At 41.8% G+C, this 20,804-nt stretch overlaps 2 protein-coding genes across 2 annotated transcripts in view; one reads left to right on the forward strand and one right to left on the reverse strand.

Annotated features, from left to right (window-relative positions):
• The window catches only part of LOC308303563 (MMS19 nucleotide excision repair protein homolog), a gene marked incomplete at its 5' end in the record, with an annotated part of 89,914 nt that extends 83,389 nt beyond the window's left edge, over positions 1-6,525 (forward strand). The window contains 4 exons of the mRNA XM_080747963.1: positions 939-1,103; positions 2,488-2,547; positions 3,149-3,249; positions 6,187-6,525. Coding sequence (XP_080604089.1) covers positions 939-1,103; positions 2,488-2,547; positions 3,149-3,249; positions 6,187-6,217 — 357 coding nt within the window. The 3' untranslated portion in view covers positions 6,218-6,525. The remainder of the gene's footprint in view (positions 1-938; positions 1,104-2,487; positions 2,548-3,148; positions 3,250-6,186) is intronic.
• Positions 6,526-17,677: 11,152 nt separating this feature from the next.
• The window catches only part of zdhhc16b (zDHHC palmitoyltransferase 16b), a 36,274-nt gene continuing 33,147 nt past the window's right edge, over positions 17,678-20,804 (reverse strand). Inside the window, exon 11 of the mRNA XM_080747967.1 lies at positions 17,678-19,500. Within this exon, the coding sequence (XP_080604093.1) occupies positions 19,398-19,500 (103 nt within the window). The 3' untranslated portion in view covers positions 17,678-19,397. The remainder of the gene's footprint in view (positions 19,501-20,804) is intronic.

Here is a 20,804-nt window from a genome sequence, read left to right on the forward strand (position 1 = left end):
CAGGTTAGCATTCTTCAGGTTAACATTCACCAGGTTAGCATTCACCAGCATCGGCAGGTCAGCATTCGCCAGCCATCAAAAGGTTAGCATTCACCAGTGTTGTCAGGTCAGAATTCACAGGTTAGTATTCACCAGGTTAGCATTCAACAGCGTCGGCAGGTTAGCATTCACCAGCATCGGACGAATGGGGCGTCAGAACAATGACATGTCGGACCAATGCCATGGCACCGTCTATTTTGGGTTGAGGGAACATAGGGCTGAGGGAACATAGGGCTGAGGGAACATAGGGCTGAGGGAACATAGGGTCTATTTTTGGTCTGAGGGAACATAGGGCTGAGGGAACATAGGGCTGAGGGAACATAGGGCTGAGGGAACATAGGGCTGAGGGAACATAAGGCTGAGGGAACATAGGGTTGAGGTAGCTTGAGCATGGACCCAAAAGGCCGAGCGGTGCGCTATATCCTGCGAGGGCACGTCGCGCACATAGCAGACGATATCATATGTGCGCAGATCATATGCCAGGCAGGTAAAAGAATCAAATAAAAAATAAAAAAAAACGTGTGGAAAAAATACCATGTTATAGCCGTGCAGCTCCTTCCTTTGTTTACAATGGAAACCTATGGGATCGGAGCTATGACGCGGCCTCAGACCGGATATGGAAACCTAGATCCGGTCAAAACAGGAAATACGGCCGGATAAAGTTAGCCTAAAGAGTCAGAATCGGCTATGATCTGCGATCATACTTTTAATCGTTTCATAATGATTAAAGGTAATTACATTTCCGGGATCTATGGGCATGGCAGCGCGGTACAGCGGGAAATCTCCGGTTTCGACGGGGATAGCAGGAAATGAGGTATTTGTCCGACTTAATTCCATCCATCCATCTTTCCCTTACAAGATAATTGTATTTTGCCGTGCTACTGTCTTGTCCTTGGCAGCTCCTGCACCTGATCCTAGAGGCCCTGTCCTGCTCTGACCAGGAGGTGCAGCTGTCCACTCTGTCCTGCCTGCAGCCCGTCCTGCTGGACCCTCCACAGGTCCTGGTGCAGCAGCTGGAGGCTCTGGTGTCCAGGCTGCTCAAGCTCACCTGCAGCCCAGCCATGGTGGGTGACCCGTCTGTCTGTACACAGCCTGTTCATCTAGATCAGTGGCTCTCAACGTGTGGGTCGGGAGGGGGTCCCCAAATTATTTGGAGGGGGTCCCCAGATGATTAACTTAACTCATTGAGTGCCAATCCCGAACTAGTTCGGCTTTATTATCGTATCGCAGAGTGCCGATCCCGAACAAGTTCGGCTTTAAAAAAAAAAAAAAAAAAAAAAAAAATGTTTTTTTTTTTGAAAAAAATTTTTTTGATATTTTTTTTTTTTTTTTTTTGACCCCATCAAATCTGGTGAACATGATTTCAATCGCGATTTTGCATGTTCCACCCCCATACAACCCCATCTAACATCTAACAACAAGAATGCCTGAACGGATTTCCAATCGGATTTTTTTGTTTGAAAGCTGTGAACAAACTGCACAAATCCACTCCAATGCAATCCAGGATTGCATTGGATTTTTTAGAGCTCATTCTTCTCTGTTTTTTTCCCATGCATGAGGTGTGCAAGGTTTAATCATGGCTAAGTTGACGAAAATAAGGCTTCTAAAATGCTTGGTAGCCAATAGCTAACTTCAAGCTAACTTCATCCTCTTCCTGTACATGCACAAAGGAAAGTGTTCAGGCAAGCTGCAGGGCTTCTGCATATACCAGCATATCTCTATGGGATTTTCTATGGCCACTGGGCGCCCTCTAGTGGTGAAAGGGGTGGCACTAAATGAGTTAATGTGCATAATTGTTTTCTCACTCAACAGTAAACAAACCTACATAAAGTTTTAAGTGTAGAGGGTATATACACATGTCTAAAGTCAAACGTTATTGACTTTTTAATACCTCTAAAATAACAAATTAAAAACATTGGTAAAATTGTCAAATATTAGAGGCAGAAATTGTGAAAATAGCCGATCTACATGCTCACGACGCCTCGCAATGCGTACCTCGTTGTAAAGGTGACGGATCAGCGATAAAAATGGTATAAAACACAATACAAAGTGGTATTATTAACACTTATGTTGCAATGATTTGTTCTCTTCAATGTCCCGCGATGCCATGGTCTCCATAGACTTCCATGTAATTTATAGTGCACGGATCGTGCACGCCCATGCCTAGATGATGTACCACGTGTGTGCACACTGTTCACAGCTTTCAAACAAAAAAATCCACTTGGAAATCCGTTCAGGCATTCATGATTTATCAGCCATTATGTTTTCTTCAGATGTAAACAAACATGGCTGCCATGTTTGAAAGAATGGGTTGGTATGGGGGTTAAACATGCAATATCACGATCATGCCTACTACATTTCTGGAGGTCCAGGTTTTTGTGCTGAGTGTATATTGCCTAGCCTTGTTCCTAACATGTGCTCTTTATTTGGGGTGTTTGTCATTTGTAGAACGTGCGGATCGCCTCGTTGCGCTGCGTCCACGCTGTGGCCAACTTTCCTGAACACGAGGTAGAGCTGCACATTACTGTTGTTGTTACAATGATGTTTTATTGTGTATATTATAATTGATTTATATCTGAATGAAGGTGATGAATGTTTGTGTGTGTGGAAAAGTGGAGGAGTTGACACATTAAGACCTGGAATAATTTTATACCTTAAGCTATTGAAAAATAACAGTTATACGAGCTTGTAGATCTAAAGTCGTGAAAAGCTTTGCAAATCTTTGAATATATCTATTTCAAAGCACACTTTTGAAACTCAAATCTCTGCTTCTGGGGGTCCCTGGAACAACACATTTTGAGATGGGGGTCCGTGGCAAAATACATGTCATTTTGGGGGTCCTTGACATGAAAAAAGATTGAGAGCCACTGATTTAGAAGAAGGATTTAGAAGACATTTATAGAATCGGGTCAAAATATTCAAAGACTTGCACAAAATATTTTTCCAAAATTATCAGACCTACAAGCTCGCAGCGCGGCACTGTAGATCTGCTATCTTTCAACAGCTAAAGCATAACATCATGGTTAAAGTGGTTGGACACAGATGCGTTCCGGGTCTTAAAGGGTGTTGTGTTCATGTGACCCTCTGTGACGGTGCCAATGTGTGCCAGGTGATGCCCTTCCGTGCCAGGGTGCTGAAAGGGCTGTCCGCTCCTCTGGATGACAAGAAGAGGCTGGTGAGGAGCGAGGCCGTGCACGCACGAGGAGAATGGTGAGGAGCGCTTGGTATCAGCATCAGTAGACGCTTTATACAGTGCTTGTTATTCAGTGTTGATTTCGTCGAAAACTATTTGATTTCGTCGAAAACTATGACGAACAATGTTTGTCGACTGTTTTTTTTTGGTTTTTTTCACTGAAGAAAACTAAATAAAAACTAAGCTGTGATGACTAAAACAAAGACTAAATATATTGGCAATTGCGTCAAGGGTTAGGGTTAAATCAGTCATTACGATGCCATAAAGGCCCGCCAAAATACATTTTAGTTGACTAAATCAGCAGTAGATTTAGTCGCCTAAAAACCTATGATATTTAGTCAACTAAAATTAGACTAAAACTAAAACTTTTCAGGTGACTAAATTATGACTAAAACTAAATGACATTTTATTAAAAAAAACTGAATAAAAATCTGTATTATAGTAAAGAAACTAACTCCAAAATAGCACCGCTCACATCACACTTGTTTTTTTTTTTAAAGACTATCTGTAGGAATTAGATTGAAACCCTGTTTCTGTTAACTCGCTCCCTGCCAATTAAATATGGGCTTTTTGGCTCATATTGCCATAAATCTCCATAGACTTCCATGTAATTTATAGTGCACAGATCATGCACGCCCATGCACAGATCATGCACCATGTTTGTGCAGGCTGTTCACAGCTTTCAAACAAAAAAATCAGATTGGAAATCCGTTCAGGCATTCTTGAGAAAATAGCCATTATGTTTTACATGTTATGTAAGCAAAGATGGCTGCCCTGTATGACATATGGGGTTGTATGGGGGGTGGAACAACAAAATCGCGATTGAAATCATGTTTACTAGATTTAATGGGGTCCAAGTAAAACTCGATTTAAGTCGTTTGGCAGGGAAGTCCATAGTGAGATAGTTGATCTGAAAGTCGTTTGGCACTGAACTAGTTAACTAGGGATGCTCTGATCGATCGGTAGCCGATTTATCCAATTAATGTTGCGATCGGTGATCGGCCGTCACCGATCCGGAAAGCCGATCTTTTATAATGTAGCTTTTTTGATGCACTTTTACTTTTCTGGACTTTTCCTTGTAACAGAGTTACAGAGTATTTTTGACACCACTGAGCAGGCCTAATATTATTAATCCATTTTTGTTATGTGCAATAATCATCACAACATCCTTTTGTTAGGTATATTAGTTTAAATATTTTTGAATTCCTGTTTCACTGGCGGAACAAGTGAACACCGGGCCCGTATGCAAGCCACAATGACCGACCACCATTGCAGAAAGCAACTTTGAAACCACATCAATCAAAACAGCATCAACAGCACCAATGAGCAACACTCACAGTATTAAAATAAAATATCAATAGTTAGATTGGTGAACTGCTTAGGAAACATTGGCACAGGGACAGCAGCCCATGAGCTCTATAGCCTTCAAAGTAAGCATATATAAGCCTACTCACCACTATTCGAAGGGGACTCCACACTCTGCTCTGCAAAATCATCCACTTGTATTTTTGTATGCCCAGTTTCTTTGCCTCGTTCACTTTCTATTGACAGCATGGCCAGTCAGTCCAGTAAGTCTCCTTTGTCCCAATGTGCTTCTCAATTAGTTTTTAACCCTTTTCAATTTTGACAATCACCGCTTGGCACAGTTTATATGCATTTCCGCTCATGATTAAGCCATGCGTAAACAACACATTGCTGAAGGCTAGCTGGCTTGTGTTGACTGACAAGTGATTGATGATGATGTAAGTGTGCGACAATGGGCAGCTGTTGATGATGATGATTAAGTTTTAAATGGGCCCGCCTGCCCCACCTAGAGGCGGAGAACGCAAAGTGTGTCCAAATAATAGGCTAAACTAAAGATCCATGTGATCTGATCGTCTGACGGCCGGGCCCCATGGTCCGCGGGCCGGTAAGCGGCCGCTCCGCCCCTGTTTGCAATATTTCAACTGCATGGCATGCTAATGTTTTGTATTTGACATTGTATTTTATTACTACAGAATAGTTAATAATTCTACACAATAGAAATATGTTTAACTAATTAATCAATAATCATCTATAACAGAGGTTATATTTTCCTTTGAAAATAAATCGGTTTCGGTAGATCATGAAAAAATAAATCGGCGATCGGAATCGGGCTCCAAAAACATGATCGGAGCATCCCTACTGTTATCTATGCCAGGGGTTCCCAATCTTTTTTTGCTCAGGGCACCCCATACATATATTTTTCATTCGAGGCACCCCTACATTATATTCATCATTTTCACTCCCAGCATCTTATATTTATAGCATATTTTAGTGATTATGTTGAGAGGAAAACGTTGAGATAACAGCCATTTTGGTTAGAACTGACGGAAAATAACTTTGTGCTTCAAATATAAAATATACTAAATAGTTTTTTCAAGTGTCCAAATAAATTCCAAATATTATCAAATGATCTCGCGGCACACCTGGAATGCTGTCACGGCACCCCAGGGTGCCCCGGCACCCACTTTGAAAACCCCTGCCCTAGGGGGTCCTCAGAGTTACTTCAGGGGATCACTTGAACCCTAGCATCCCTATTCTTTTAGTGGAACATTAGCCCAAAAGTAGCAGATCTATCCGCTATTTTTTGGCACAGAGGTTTGGTGTAGAGGGAAAAGAAGAGCAGACTAGTAGGTATTGATTGTTCAAGTGGTTAAATTTATGAAAATACACATTAATCCAACCTACACAGATGATAGTGCTGTCAAGTATTTAACCCATTTAGGCCTAGAATTAGAAGGATTCAAAAGACACTTATAGAATCGGGTCAAAATTCAAATGTTCACGACTTTTCAAAAATAGCAGATCTACGAGCGTGAGCTTGTATATCTGCTATTTTTCAATAGTTAAAGCATAAAATAATGATACACAAACTTGTACCCGTTCTAAATGGGTTAATACCAAAACTCTTGTTTGTGTCATTCACATCACAGGTTCCTGTTGGGAAGCCCAGGAGGCAGGTGATGGGTTCAGTCGACCCGCCCCACACACTTTCATCCTGAACCTCTGAACCCCCTGGCTCAGCTTGGGAGAGGAGCGAGGTTGGAGGACAACCTCCAGGAAGGCTGAGAGGCCCAGGAGGATCCAAGCCTCCGTTCCCAGGCAGCAGCACTCTCTGCTGGGACAAACTCCTTCACTTTCACCCCTCCTCTCTGGACCTCCTCCTATCTTGCTATCTCGCAAACTTTAACCCATTTAGGCCTAGAATTAGAAGGATTCAAAAGACACTTATAGAATCGGGTCAAAATTCTAATGTTCACGACTTTTCAAAAATAGCAGATCTACAAGCTCGCAGCGCGGCACTCGGTGCCGCGCTGTGAGCTTGTATATCTGCTATTTTTCAATAGTTAAAGCATAAAATAATGATACACAAAATGTGTACCCGTTCTAAATGGGTTAAAGGACAACTTTAGTTTTGTTACAACAAGGGTTCATATTTTAGATTGTAATTAAAGAATGTAAAAGATGAGTGTTAAAAGTATTTAATTTACTTCTTTCTATTGTTTTAGAGATTCTTATTTCAGTGGCTGGGGGCATGCGTGCAAGTGGCTAAATATGTCATTTTACACAGAATACGCCCATTCCCAAGATACAACGCAACCTTTCATGGTTGGATGTGACTTATGGGGGCGAGAAGTGTTACTGTAAATAGCAATAATTGCTGGCTTATTGTCTAAAAAGACATATTTAGCCACTTGTACGCATGCCCCCATGCGTACGCATGCCCCACATTTTAGCACAGTAAACGCGATAAAACAATAGAACGAAGCAAATGAAAACATTTTAACACTCACTTTTTCTCTAATTACAATCTAAAATATGAACCCTCGTTGTAAAAAAAAAACCAAAGTTGTCCTTTAACATTTCAAGGTCTCCCCTTAACTCTGACATTGTACAAATGACGGGTTCATTTGGTTCCATTTGACGGGTTCATTTGGTTCCATTTGTACAGGGTTCATTTGGTTCCATTTGTACAGGGTTCATTTGGTTCCATTTGTACAGGGTTCATTTGGTTCCATTTGTACACTGTCAGAGTTACATTTTTGTATGGGTCCATTTAGACCCTCCTAAAGGAACCCACAAAGTCCCTGGAATTCATTTCTTATCTATACTTACACTTAACTTCATAAGTTCATTTTCCGTCCTTCCGCTCTCCTCCTTTTCTATTACGACTTCTGTTTTGACGAACGCACAAATGAACAATTGGACTGACTTAAGGCTTTTTGACAGATCGCTCGGTGCAACGATTGAAGTGTGGCGAGAAGGTTTATTTTTGTATTATGTCAGCAACGTTACCAAGGAGTTGTTTCTGGTTTATCACACATTTCAGGCTGTTATCTGCGTTCAGATGCCTCATGGCCACAAACGCATTCGCACCAGCGTTAGTTTCCTTTATAATAAAGCCACTGCCAAGTACCACATCTGAAACAGCACTTCACGTACAGTATAGCCAGGCACTGAGAGAGACGAATGTAGTGAGTGGGCGACCTGTCTTAAAAGCAGTCGAGACGTTTGATTTAAGGATTGTTTTGGATCCGCCAATTCTGGGTGAGGTTCATAAAATCGGGACCAGTGAAAGCGGTCTGTTATTACGTGCCAATTATTCTCCACTCACAACGCACAACGTGCACACAAATCTGTTGCATTATCAGCACACGAATGACGCGGAGATGAACGCCAGCTGCATTCTTCTGGCGACACACTTCCACTGACATTGAGAAGAAACTGATTTTTATGTTTAATTTTTACACGAGCAACATTATTTTAACTGTTGAGGAATGTTATTGTGACTTTAAAGAGGAGATATGTATAGATACACTGAACCTTTTTGCCTTTTTATTTGACTGTTCGATATTTGAAGGAAGGCAGATACTATAGCTTGGATTGTTAAGTTCAGACCTTCGTGTCGAGGATATATGGACGATATTTAAAATGTCTTAAGTTAACATTAAAGTTCATGTCAATAAAAAAAATAAAACACATATTTTTTGTATGAAATTTGTTTTAATGTCACAGTTGAGATAATGGTTAAAACATGTTCAATAAATAAATGTCTTGTTTTAAAATGAAGATCAACATTTTTTTTAAACCGATATCGTATTTACTTTTTAATCAAAAACCCATGAAGTCATTGATATACACTGAAAAACAAACAGCTGGAGCATAGCTCCCATTGGTCAATCCACAATCACAGTCATGTCTACTATGGCAACCAGGGCATGAGTTATTTCTGTGTCATTGGTGGCAAAGGAATTGAAAGGGGAATGAATGATAAGCGATTTTCAATTCTGAAATGAACACAACACAGTGGCCTATCAGAGCTGTTTGAAGAATAGTACCCATTAGGCCTGGGGCCAATCTTCACAAATTGGTACCACCCAAGGTGACCGCACATTTTTTACATTTTTGACTTCCTACATGTCTCATTTTTCATCACTAAACCATCGTTTTGTGGGGCCATTTGTAGCCCAAGGAATGTTTTTTTATGCAAAACAAATGCTTGCAATGGATTCAGCATCATGACAAACCCCTAGTTAGACCCCTCACATGCTACTTAAATAACCAGGAAAAAGATTTCTGGGTATTTTCCTCCTGTATAGAAAGTCGATGGGAGACCGACTCTAGCGGCTGATAACATCAATTAAGCTGGGTCTCAGAAAGGGTTATCATACCAAAATGTAAACTAGAGACATGTAGGAAGTCAAAAATGTACAGTCACCTTGGGTGGTAACAATTTGTGAAGATATCAGAATTGGCCCCTGGCCTACCATGGTTATGAGGGCAGGCCGCCATATTGTTAAAGTAAAACACTGCTACTGGTTGCATGCATAGCTTTCCATACTGGGATGAAGAGGCAGCAAGGCTATGTTTACACTGGCAGGCCAATTTACAGTAGGTCTATCCAGATTGCAGGGGGGAAAAAATGTTAATCAAAGCAATCAAAACATTCTACAGAAGGTGGTTTAAAATGTGTGGACAATCTTTAAGTTTTTTTCAAATAGATTTAAAAATATCAGTCAAAACATTGATAATTGGTGGCCAAGGACCCTCCTAAATCAGAATGGGCATTGGATCCAAAAATCTGGTATCTGTCGGGCTCCAGTGCAGACTGGGGTTCCACTTCAAAGACTAAGTAGCCAAGCAGCCGTCCTTATTGGCGAAACCAAAAATCACGGCTCAAAGCAAGTGTCTCAGGGGTGAATTTCCTTCGCTAACAGACAATTGCCTATTCAAAAATAGCCGTCGAATGAAACAACATTGTGAACTTGTAGAAAAAACACATTTTGGACAACACAGAATGCACACATCTTTCCAAATACTCATTGACATGAAATGTTTGAGAACCACTGTTCTAGAGACGGAACACTTAACAGTACGAAGAGGAAACAGATTCTGACAGGGATTAGTGTTGGTTGGACAGACACACCTTCTCCAGACTTCACAAGGCACACATTCCTGTATCGATGTTCATTTCAGCACTTAAACATCACACACACACACACACACACACACACACACACACACACACACACACACACACACACACACACACACACACACACACACACACACACACACACACACACACACACACACACACACACACACACACACACACACACACACACACACACACACACACACACACACACACACACACACACACACACACACACACACCTGAAATGAAACCAAGATCAAGGAAACTAGACAAGGCAGCATTTCTGAAAATGTGCTTGTATAAAGTCCCGAAGGCATTTTGCGAATATTTATTATATACAACTGTTCTAGGGGTATTAAGGGATGCTGAATCCAAATTTGCTGTATATAATGCTCAAAAATGTTCCTAAATGGCTCAAAATTGAGAAATCCAACATGGCCGCCACTGCAAGGCTGAAATCTATTTAAGTGCAAATCCTTTTGACTAAACAAGGTAGAAACTTGAACTAAATGTGTTTTTCTAGGTTAGCCTACATGGGGAATTTGAAATTCTATCCTGATTTTAGATCAGACAGGAATAATTGGCTTGAAACTCATACATGTATAGCAGAAAAGGTTCGTTATTGATGCATAATTCATCAAACAGAAACAAAAGCAGGATGAACCGCATGGTTTTATTCATCAAAACTCTTGATTTAGATTTTTCTTACAAAAAGTCATATATGCAAAGTATATTAAGTCCTTAATATGAAGGTAGGCTACATTAATTTAGGCTACATTAATTTAGCCTATTTGCAGCCAGTCATCAATATTTCGAGCAGATGGCATTGGTATCTTGCAGCTGCATGCATCCACTTCCACTTTTCCTGAATAGAATAGAATGGATTATAATATAATACCATATCAATAAAAGTAAATGTACATGGGAATACTTCTTACTGTACTCCTTACTGTGGCAGCTTATTCACAGTCTTCCTCAGTGTTCCGGCAAGTGTTGAGTTTTTTGCAGTTGCATGTTTCCATACATGCCATATGACTCTTTCTGGATAGAATAGAAGAGAAGGGGATACAACGTTTATAGCCAGCACAAGTACATCAGGGTAGGGTTCATCAATCTGTCAACATCTAAGAGTCTAGAAGAGAGTATGCAGTCTAGTAGGCTGATATTCTCTAAAATTACCAAATCCCATTAGTGCAATCTATTATACATACATACCTGCAGCTGCAACGTTGGCTGAGGCACTCCTTTGTACACCCACATGAAGTGAACTCCCTGCAGGCTTTGGGCATAGGTGGCAGAGAGAGTAGCCGTGGCACTAACTGGCCTTCCTTGATCATCCATCCCATTTCCTCCACTGGAGGAAGATCGGGGTGTGGCAGATGAGCTTGATTCCATATACCGGTAGTTGCTTGATAGTGTGCACGCATGATATGGAACCTCACAGCATCTGTGGTTGGTGGCAGAGTCTCTTGGGGACGACCTTTGCAGAATAACTTTACTCGTGCTTTGTTGCATGAATCAACGTCAGGCACACACACCATATATCTTACAAATGAATGTTTCTGATGATGTCACAATATCTTCTGTGAAAGGGCCCTTCCCAAGGCCAGCAAGATCAGTGTGATGGTGTTTGAACACCTGCCAGGCTGTCTTCTTTCCATGGCCACTGAACTGAGACACACTGTCACATCCAGTAAGGGCATGGAAGGCAAGGAGTGTGTCCAGTTGATCCTCAGACAGTATCCTGTGAATTTCATGCACCGGGAAAAATGTTGGGTCCTTTGATGTCCCAGCTTTCATGTAGACATAGGTACATCTGATTTTGTCAAAGTGAGCAAGCAGTAGTAGAAGCACGTCTGTGTCACGTGCTGACACGACTACTGTTTCCATCGGTGCATGGATACAGTAAAGGATCAGTCGTGTATCAGCTTGCATCGTGTATCAGTCGTGCATCAGCTTCCTCGTGGTCAGCACTCAGGGAGGAGACTTCAAGATCAGATCAGATGTACCTATATGTCTACATGAAAGCTGGGACATCAAAGGACCCAAAGATTTTTCCAGTGCATGAAATTCACAGGATACTGTCTGAGGATCAACTGGACACACTCCTTGCCTTCCATGCCCTTACTGGATGTGACAGTGTGTCTCAGTTCAGCGGCCACGGAAAGAAGACAGCCTGGCAGGTGTTCGAACAACATCACACTGATCTTGCTGGCTTTGGGAAGGGCACTTTCACGGAGGATATTGTGACATCATCAGAAACATTCATTTGTAAGATCTATGGTGTGCCTGATGTTGATTCATGCAACAAAGCATGAGTAAGAGTCCCCCAAGAGCCACCAACCACAGATGCTGTGAGGTTCCATATCATGCGTGCACACTATCAAGCAACTATATGGAATCAAGCTCACCTGCCACACCCCAATCTTCCTCCAGTGGAGGAAATGGGATGGATGATCAAGGAAGGCCAGCTAGTGCCACAGCTACTCTCTCTGCCACCTATGCCCAACGCCTGTAGGGAGTTCACTTCATGTGGGTGTACAAAGGAGTGCCTCAGCCAACACTGCAGCTGCAGGTATGTATTTATAATAGATTGTACTAATGGGATTTGGTAATTTTAGAGAATACTAGCATACTAGACTGCATACTCTAGACTCTTAGATGTTGACAGATTGATGAACCCTACCCTGATGTACTTGTGCTGGCTATACAAGTTGTATACCCTTCTCTTCTATTCTATCCAGAAAGAGTCATATGGCATGTATGCAACTGCAAAAAACTCAACACTTTCCGGAACACTGAGGAAGACTGAATAAGCTGCCACAGTAAGGATTACAGTAAGACTAAGAAGTATTCCCAAGTACATTTACTTTTATTGATATGGTAAAATACTATTATATTATATTATAATCCATTCTATTCAGGAAAAGTGGAATTGGATGCATGCAGCTGCAAGATACCTATGACATCTGCTCGAAATATTGATGACTGCAAATAGGTTAAATTAATGTAGCCTACCTTCATATTAAAGGGCCAGTTCACCTCTGGGGCAACCAGATCTTATTTTATTGTTGTTTGGGACACGATCAACACAATCCTGAGTAAGTTTTTGTGTTCAATCTGTGTTTTGAGATATTTTAGTATTTCAGAATATATGATGAGTCTCTGTTTGAGATGAGTCATCATTTTGCATCATATGATGCAGCATGATGACTCATGTGATGCAAAATGCATCATCATTCATGCTGAAATACAAAGATATCTCAAAACACAGATTGAACACAAAAAAATACTCAGGATTGTGTTGATCTTGTCCCAAACAACAATAAAATAAGATCTGGTTGTCCCAGAAGTGAACTGGCCCTTTAAGGACTATACGTATATAATTTGTATATATGACTTGTTGATAGAAAAATCTAAATCAAAAGAGTTTTGATGAATAAAACCATGGTTCATCCTGCTTTTGTTTCTGTTTGACGAATTATGCATCAATAATGAACCTTTTCTGCTATACATGTATGAGTTTCAAGCCAATTATTCATATCTGAGCTAAAATCAGGATAGAATTTCAAATTCCCCATGTAGGCTAACCTAGAAAAACACATTTAGTTCAAGTTTCTACCTTGTTTAGTCAAAAAGATTTGCACTTAAATAGATTTCAGTCTTGCAGTGGCGGCCATGTTGGATTTCTCAATTTTGAGCCATTTAGGAACATTTTTGAGCATTATATACAGCAAATTCGGATTCAGCATCCCTTAATACCCCTAGAACAGTTGTATATAATAAATATTCGCAAAATGCCTTCGGGGTTCTGATTTTCTGAAAATTGATCCTGTCTAAACCAACCAAAGCAAAGATCAGTTCATCAGTACCGGGTGGGAGATAAGGTGATAATTATCGTTGAGACGATACAATGTCTCCACGATATGCCTTTTCAGAGGTATTGTATATATCGTGATACGAGGGAGCCTTGTAAAAAAATCCTGTTTAATTGCGACCGTAGGTCGCATTTACTACCAAAACCTCCACAGGCTGTCCGTGGGTGAGTGAGTGAGTCAGTCAGTCCGTCCGTCACACTTTTGCCCTGCTCATATCTCCACAACCGTTGCCCCCATCCATGCCAAATTTTGCACACACACTCCTTGACTGCCAAACTACAACCTCCAAGGACCCCCGGAGCCCCATGGACCCCCAGGTCCCTGGGGGACCCCCAGATGTAAAAAATGACCAAATGTGGTCACACGTCACACTTTTTCCCTGCTCATATCTCCGCAACCGTTGACCCGATCCATGCCACATTTTGCACACACACTCCTTGCCTGCCAAACTACAACCTCCAAGGACCCCCCGAGCCCCAGGGACCCCCAGCTCCCTGGGGGTCCCTGGGGGATAAGCGACCTACGGTCGCTTATCTCCCGATTAGGGAGTCTTACTGGTTGTTAATACAGAGATTCATTGCAGAATTCAATTAAACCTGCATTTTGGTCTAAATCAGTAGTTCTCAAACTTTAAAATGTCAAGGACTCCCCTTAACTCTATACAATTTGTATACTGTCAGAGTTACATACTTGTAAAGTTCAATTCAGACCTCCCAAAAGGAACCCAGAGAGTCTAGTGTTTGTCAAGTAACTTGAAAAATAAGCATACAAACCAACGTGAAAAAGAATCATGATAAAATCGTGTATCGTGATACAGCTTGGGAAAATATCATGATATTGTATTTTTCCATATCGCCCACCCCTGCCATCACTGATGGCCAAAAACCTCATGTTCTTTTCATAGCTACATTTGAATATGTCATCTATGCTGACATGCTAAAACATGTAGAGGCCAGGTTGAAAGTGGTGAGCTTGTGACTGAATCATAACTGCATTCATTGCATCCGTTGGAACACACCGTTTTTATGGACGTACGGGTAAGGATGGGACGATAAGCGATATTATCGTTTATCGTGATGAAAAAAACACTCATAATCGTACCGTGGAGATTTAATTCATTGTGATGTCGTCCTCCGTCATGCACTGGGTTCAATTCACCTTGTATTTGCTGAGCTGCACATCCGGTACCACTTAAACCCCCTATAATTGGTAAAAGGTACTTATAATATACGTACTTGATACAGTCTTTTTCTGACTCTATATCAAATGTCTTTGCCAACAAATAGCAGATCTACAAGCTCACAACGCGTGGCGACATGTGTTGTGAGCTTGTAGATCTGCTATTTGTTGGCAAAATTCCAAACCAGGATAATGGCTTTTGATTATCGTGATAATATTGTACATTTTGTCTATAATAATCGTGATATGACATTTTCGTATTGTCACATCCCTAGTCAGAAGTGGTGATGTCCCGTTTCTCAGGTGGTGAAGAACGAGCACACCTCATTGGTCAGCGTGTCTTTGGCACCACAAACAACCATAGGGTGCGTTCGGAAACCCGCACCGGGTGTGTGCTCGGTGTAGTGAGTGCAGTGGGCGTGTCGTTGTATAGTGCGTTCAGTGTGGCTTATTTACGAACGACCAGTTTTAAGAGGCAGAGCTGTGTGCTTTTTCAGTAGCCTAAACTTTCTGAAAAGCAGTAGTTGCTAAGTATGCTAACGTAACGTTGCTATTGAAAGGAGATGTAATTCATAACATTGGCACACCTGCTGTTAGTTTACATCTTGATGCGTGTGAAACTATCAAGCCCAAACGACCAATTAAGCTGCAAGTGCTGTATTTTGCGGTAATTTCCTCCATTGTTCACAGCTGAGAAGCATTCGAGACACGGCCATGAAAACCAACCAATCAGAACACCGCACTACCGCACCACACCGCCTAACCCCATCTTCTGAGTAGGGTTGGTGAGTGCGTGCACTCAACACACCAGTGCGCCGCGCACTGGATTTCCGAACGACAACGCACCAAGTGCACCGAATAAACGAACGACAACATGGCACACCAGTGCGTTGAGTGCGCATTTCCGAACGCGCCCATAGTGTCAGTCAAAACCAGTGCTTCTGTACGTCGCGGTTCGCGTCCCACAGAGAAAATGAAATGAACATGATCCTCGTGTAACGGAAGGGGTTCCCAAACTTTTTTGTCTCAGGGCACCCCATGAATATTTTTTTTAATCCGAGGCACCCCTACATTATAATTTTCACTCCCAGTACCTTATATTTATAGCATATCGTCGTTGTCGGGTGGAAACCTTGTATGTCCGAAACCGTTCGTTTTGTATTTATCATCTATAAAATGTACTAAACTAGTGAAAACAGCAGATCTACAAGCACACAACGCGTTGCATCGCAAGGTGGTGTGTGCTTGTAGATCGTCTGTTTTCACTAGTTTTGTGTGACAGTCTTGTATGATGAAGCAGGGCTTTGCTTTACCAAAAGACGTACACATTTGAAACTTGGAGGTACGAGGTTTCTGCCCGACAGTGACGATATTTTAGTGATTATGTTGCGAGGAAAACGTTGAGATAATAGCCATTTTGGTTAGAACTGACTGAAAATAACTTTGTACTTCAAGTTTAATATGATACTAAATAATATTTCCAAGTGTCCAAATAAATTCCAAATATTATCAAATTATCTCGCGGCACCCCTGGACTGCCGTCACGGCACCCCAGGGTGCCCCGGCACCCACTTTGAAAACCCCTGGTGTAACGGAAGGAGATTCGAACCCGGGTCTCCCACGTGGGAAGGGACACTGAAGTCAACCATCTTAACCACCAGTGTATAGGCCTGTCACAATTATTACATAGTTGTTTAATCACTATTAGTTGAGGTTATCGCAATTATTTTTGCAAAATCGTCATAATATCTTTAAAAATGTAAATGGTACATTTTCAAATAGCGGACATAGCAGATCTACAGGCTTACAACACTTCACAGTGACGTGTTGTGAGCTTTTACATTTACTGTATTATTTTAGTATAACTGTATATCTTTGTATATTTAGGTTTTAGGTCAGATCTGCCCTCTGCGCCGTTTGATTACGAAGCCTCAAAGGCAAACGGAAAATGTATTGATATGTTCCAATATTCAATGCATCGGTAATCACAATCATTTGTATTGTGTGACATTTAATCGTCAACTTAAATGTGTAATTCACCCTTTGTCAGCCTTCTGATTGGTCCCTAACTGACCAACCAGCAGGCTCTTTCCGCCTTGTCCCGCCCTGGTTCTTTATTTTGAATTTGCTAAAACTACATTTTTGGAGAAATAAAAACATTTAAAAACATGCCCAGTCACTATACTGCACCTGAGAGTCTCTCTCTTTTTTTTTTTTTTTTTTTTTTTACTGGAAACCAAGTTTAAAATGAGAATTGAATAAACAAAACAATAAGAAGCAACTGAATTTCAATAGTAGAGAATGGACTTTTGTCCCATCAAGACACAGCAACCAATGGGTGCGAAGAGGGGCGGGACAACGGGCGGGACTTGACAAAGGGTGAATTGCGACAGCCCTGCAAGCCCCTGAAGAATTGCCCTTGGCCCGGGGGGAGATATTGGGCTTTTTGGTCTTTAGGCAGAGGCTCTGGCCCATTATTCTCATCATTATGACCCACTAGCTGTGCGCTAGCTTCACAGTGGCTAACAGCAGAAGAGTGTTGCTGTCCCAGACATATGAAACGAGTTTAACGGAGATGCAAAGATATAAAAAGCAAGATCAGGGGTCTTCAACGTGTTCAGGCCAAGGACCCCTTAGTTGAGAGACAGATGAAGCAGGGACCCCCACATCCTGTTCATAGATTCCATATAGTGTCATTGTTTGACAGCACAATCATCAGTGAATGTTGTGTCAATTTGTGTCATCAGATATTTAACCACTTGAACCGTCAATACTTAATAAACTTGACCTTTCACTCTGTAATTAGTTGTCTCTTTTTCCCCTCGTTACACCAAAGCTCTTTGCCAAAAAAATAGCTGATCTACAAGCTCACAACGCCTCGCAGCGCGAGGCGTTGTGAGCTTGTAGATCTGCTATGTTTGGCTAAAGTTCTCAGAATAAGCTAAGGGTTCCAAGTGGTTAATATAAAAAAAGGAGAAAAAACGTTTCTATCACACAAAGATTTGGAGGACCTCCTGTAGTAACTCTGAGAGCCCCTAGGGGTCCCCGGACCCCCTGAGCTAGATACCTCTTCCGCCGCTGCAGTCCATTGGAGAGACCCGTCAAACTTGATGGGCAGAAGTGCGGAAGTGCCAAAAGCACGCCGCCACTCAAAGTGACTACTGGCCAATCGCAGCGCATGTTTTCCGGGACTTCAATTCAACCGAACGTCCCTTTCTGTGACACACGCGCAAGTGTCCACGCCTGCAGCCGTACAGTCTTGGAAAAGTCACCTATCCTCCAAGACGGACGCCCCAGAGCCGAAGGAGGCGTCTACCTTTTTATGTCTATGGATTCAAGCTTCCCCCAGGTTTTTGTGTCCCATGCAAAACGTGGCGCTTTGCTTGTCTGATCCTACAATACCCAGAATCCTCTGCCAAGGCTCGGTTCTCAAAGAGTTCTCAGAGCTGTTGCCGCTAGTGGCCGAAGGGAGAAGATCTCCAGTCCTACATGACAAAATAGAATTTCACAGTCGTGACGCAATGCTGGTATACTGTATGACGCATGGGCGAGATTGTTCCCGGTTGCGGTCGCTCCCTTTTTAGAATCACAACGGAGCGAGAGAGAAGGTATTACGAGGTCATTCCTATCCGGATCCGGGAGGCCTGATCCATAAAGAGAGTGGAGAACAAGTCTCGTTCCTGGGCGTTTCCCTGGGGTTCTTGTGCGCTTACTTGTGAAAGGCACAGAGTAGACCAGTGTTTTTCAACTTTTACAGTTCAAGGTCTTCCCCTAACTCTGACAGTGTACAAATGGAACCAAATTAACCCATCATTGTATACTGTCAGAGTTACAGACTTGTATGGCGCCATTTAAGCCCCTTTTCCACTGACATGGCCCAACACCACACCACTCCACACCACCCACTTGTGCCAGGTTTTCCACTACAAGGACCAGGGTAGAGTGGTGTGAAAGTGGTACTAAACGTGGTACTAAAAAGTATCCAATCTAGAGTAGGTCTGAGCTAGGCCAAACAGGGCCAAACACTTCATAATGACTGATCACTCACTGACTTTTCATTTAGACCACCAGGATATAGTTATAGATATATTATAGCCACTATTATAATCTATTCTAGTGTATTATAGTTATCAAAGTAATATATTAATATATGTATTGATATATGTAATGTATAGTGTATAATAGTCACAGTTGCAATCCATTATAGTTTATTATAATTATAGTTGTAATACACATTTATATTGTATAATAATCACAGTTAAAAGGGTCGATTTGTTTCTTACCGATATGGGGTACTTTTGTGTAATGGAAAATGCAGATATTTTTATGTGGAGCGGTGTGGTGTGGTGCTCAAGCTGCAGTCGAAAAGGGGCTTTAGACCCCCTAAAGGAACCCACAGAGTCCCTGGAATCCACTTTGAGAACCACTGGAGGAGACTTCAGAGTTTCTAGTGTCTCTCTCTACTCAGGAAGAGGTTATACGTGAACTCTGCAGCTGCACTGAGGCCACCTCACGCCATGGCCCCGAGTCCAGCTGTGTGGTGCACCCCCTTCTCTCTTAGCACCCCCTTCTCTCTCGTTCCTCCCCGTCACTGTAATCGTCTAATGGCACAAGACGACCCGACGTTGTGCGTGTGCAGGAGGTCTCAGATGGCCATGGGGTCGTGGCGGGTGAAGGTGCAGTCCCAGACGATGCCGTCCCCTCCGGGCAGGTGGCTGGAGGGCAGGAGGACCCGCGTCACCCAGTGACTGACGGCAGAGAGACAAGGACAGTGGACAATTAGAACAACATTAGAAAATGAAAAAAAAAATGAAAAAAATGAAAAAAAAAAGAAATGAAAAAAGGACAGTGGACAATTAGGGCTGTCACAATTATTACATAATCGTCTAGTCGCAATTATTTGACATAATCGCGATTATTTTTCATAATCGTCATAATCGTGTCCCTATGTTGAAAAATGTTCATATATTTTTTTAAAGTAAAAAATAGTGGAAATACGTGTCGCATCGCGACGCGCTGTGAGCTTGTAGATCGGCTATTTCCACTATCAACGTTCTTTTTTAAGTATAAAGTTGTCAAATATGTCAGTAATTTGTAATATTTAGGTTATGTGTCATATCTACCACGTGCAACTTCAAAGCCTAAAAGCCAAACAGAAATGTAAATGTCAACGACAAAAACACAATTAAATCGTTAATCACAAGGTGGGTTGAAGGTGACAATAATAAGTGATTTGAAGCAGATTTAGACTCGGGTGACCAGATGTCCCGGTTTCAAGCTGCGTGTCCCGAGTCGACAACTATCTCTAAAACACTTATATGTCCCGTTTTTCACAACACAATTGTCCTGTTTTTTTGCCAGAATTTAAATAATAGTTGTTTTCAGTGGTTAAATACAGTAGACGTGTATCATGTTCTTTTCATGTAAACATGCTCACCTAAGGAATCAGAAAACATTGCGCGTCTGAATTCAATGCTGAGACTGATGTTTCCCTGTATGCAACACCTATGGCAGGGGTCGGCAATTAGATTTGGCATCGGGCCAATTTTTTTCTAAGGCATTAGATTAGCCAAAACATATAATGAAAGGCCAATTTAAGAAATTCATAGTTAAACAATGTTACTGGAACTCCAAGACAGACTGCCTTACAAGACATAGGCATCTGTGATAAAAAGAAAAGAAAAAAAAAGAAAAAAAGAATACAAGCACATCACATACTGTAATATTAACAGGCTTAGATAACACAATGTCTTGTTGATGTGTTGAAGCATTGGGTTTAAAACCAAAATATCACCAAACAGTCGCATTTGACCTGTTTTTTTTTTTCCTCCACTGATTGTGCGTTGTCATCTTGTCTTGTGAGCACTCAGTAGCTTGAGGTAGCACCCAATGCTACAACAACAACCATCCTACCATATTGACAATTCAACTTTGTAAAAAAAGCAACAACAGTCTGTGACAACAGCACCTGTGCTGCGTTTTCTTGTTTGGCTCATCGCTGTTTCGCCTGCTGCGGGCTGAGCCATAAAGCCACACTAGCTGGAACGTGCCG

Source organism: Nannobrachium achirus, assembly GCF_963921795.1.
Source record: "Nannobrachium achirus genome assembly, chromosome: 18".
NCBI lineage: Eukaryota > Metazoa > Chordata > Actinopteri > Myctophiformes > Myctophidae > Nannobrachium > Nannobrachium achirus.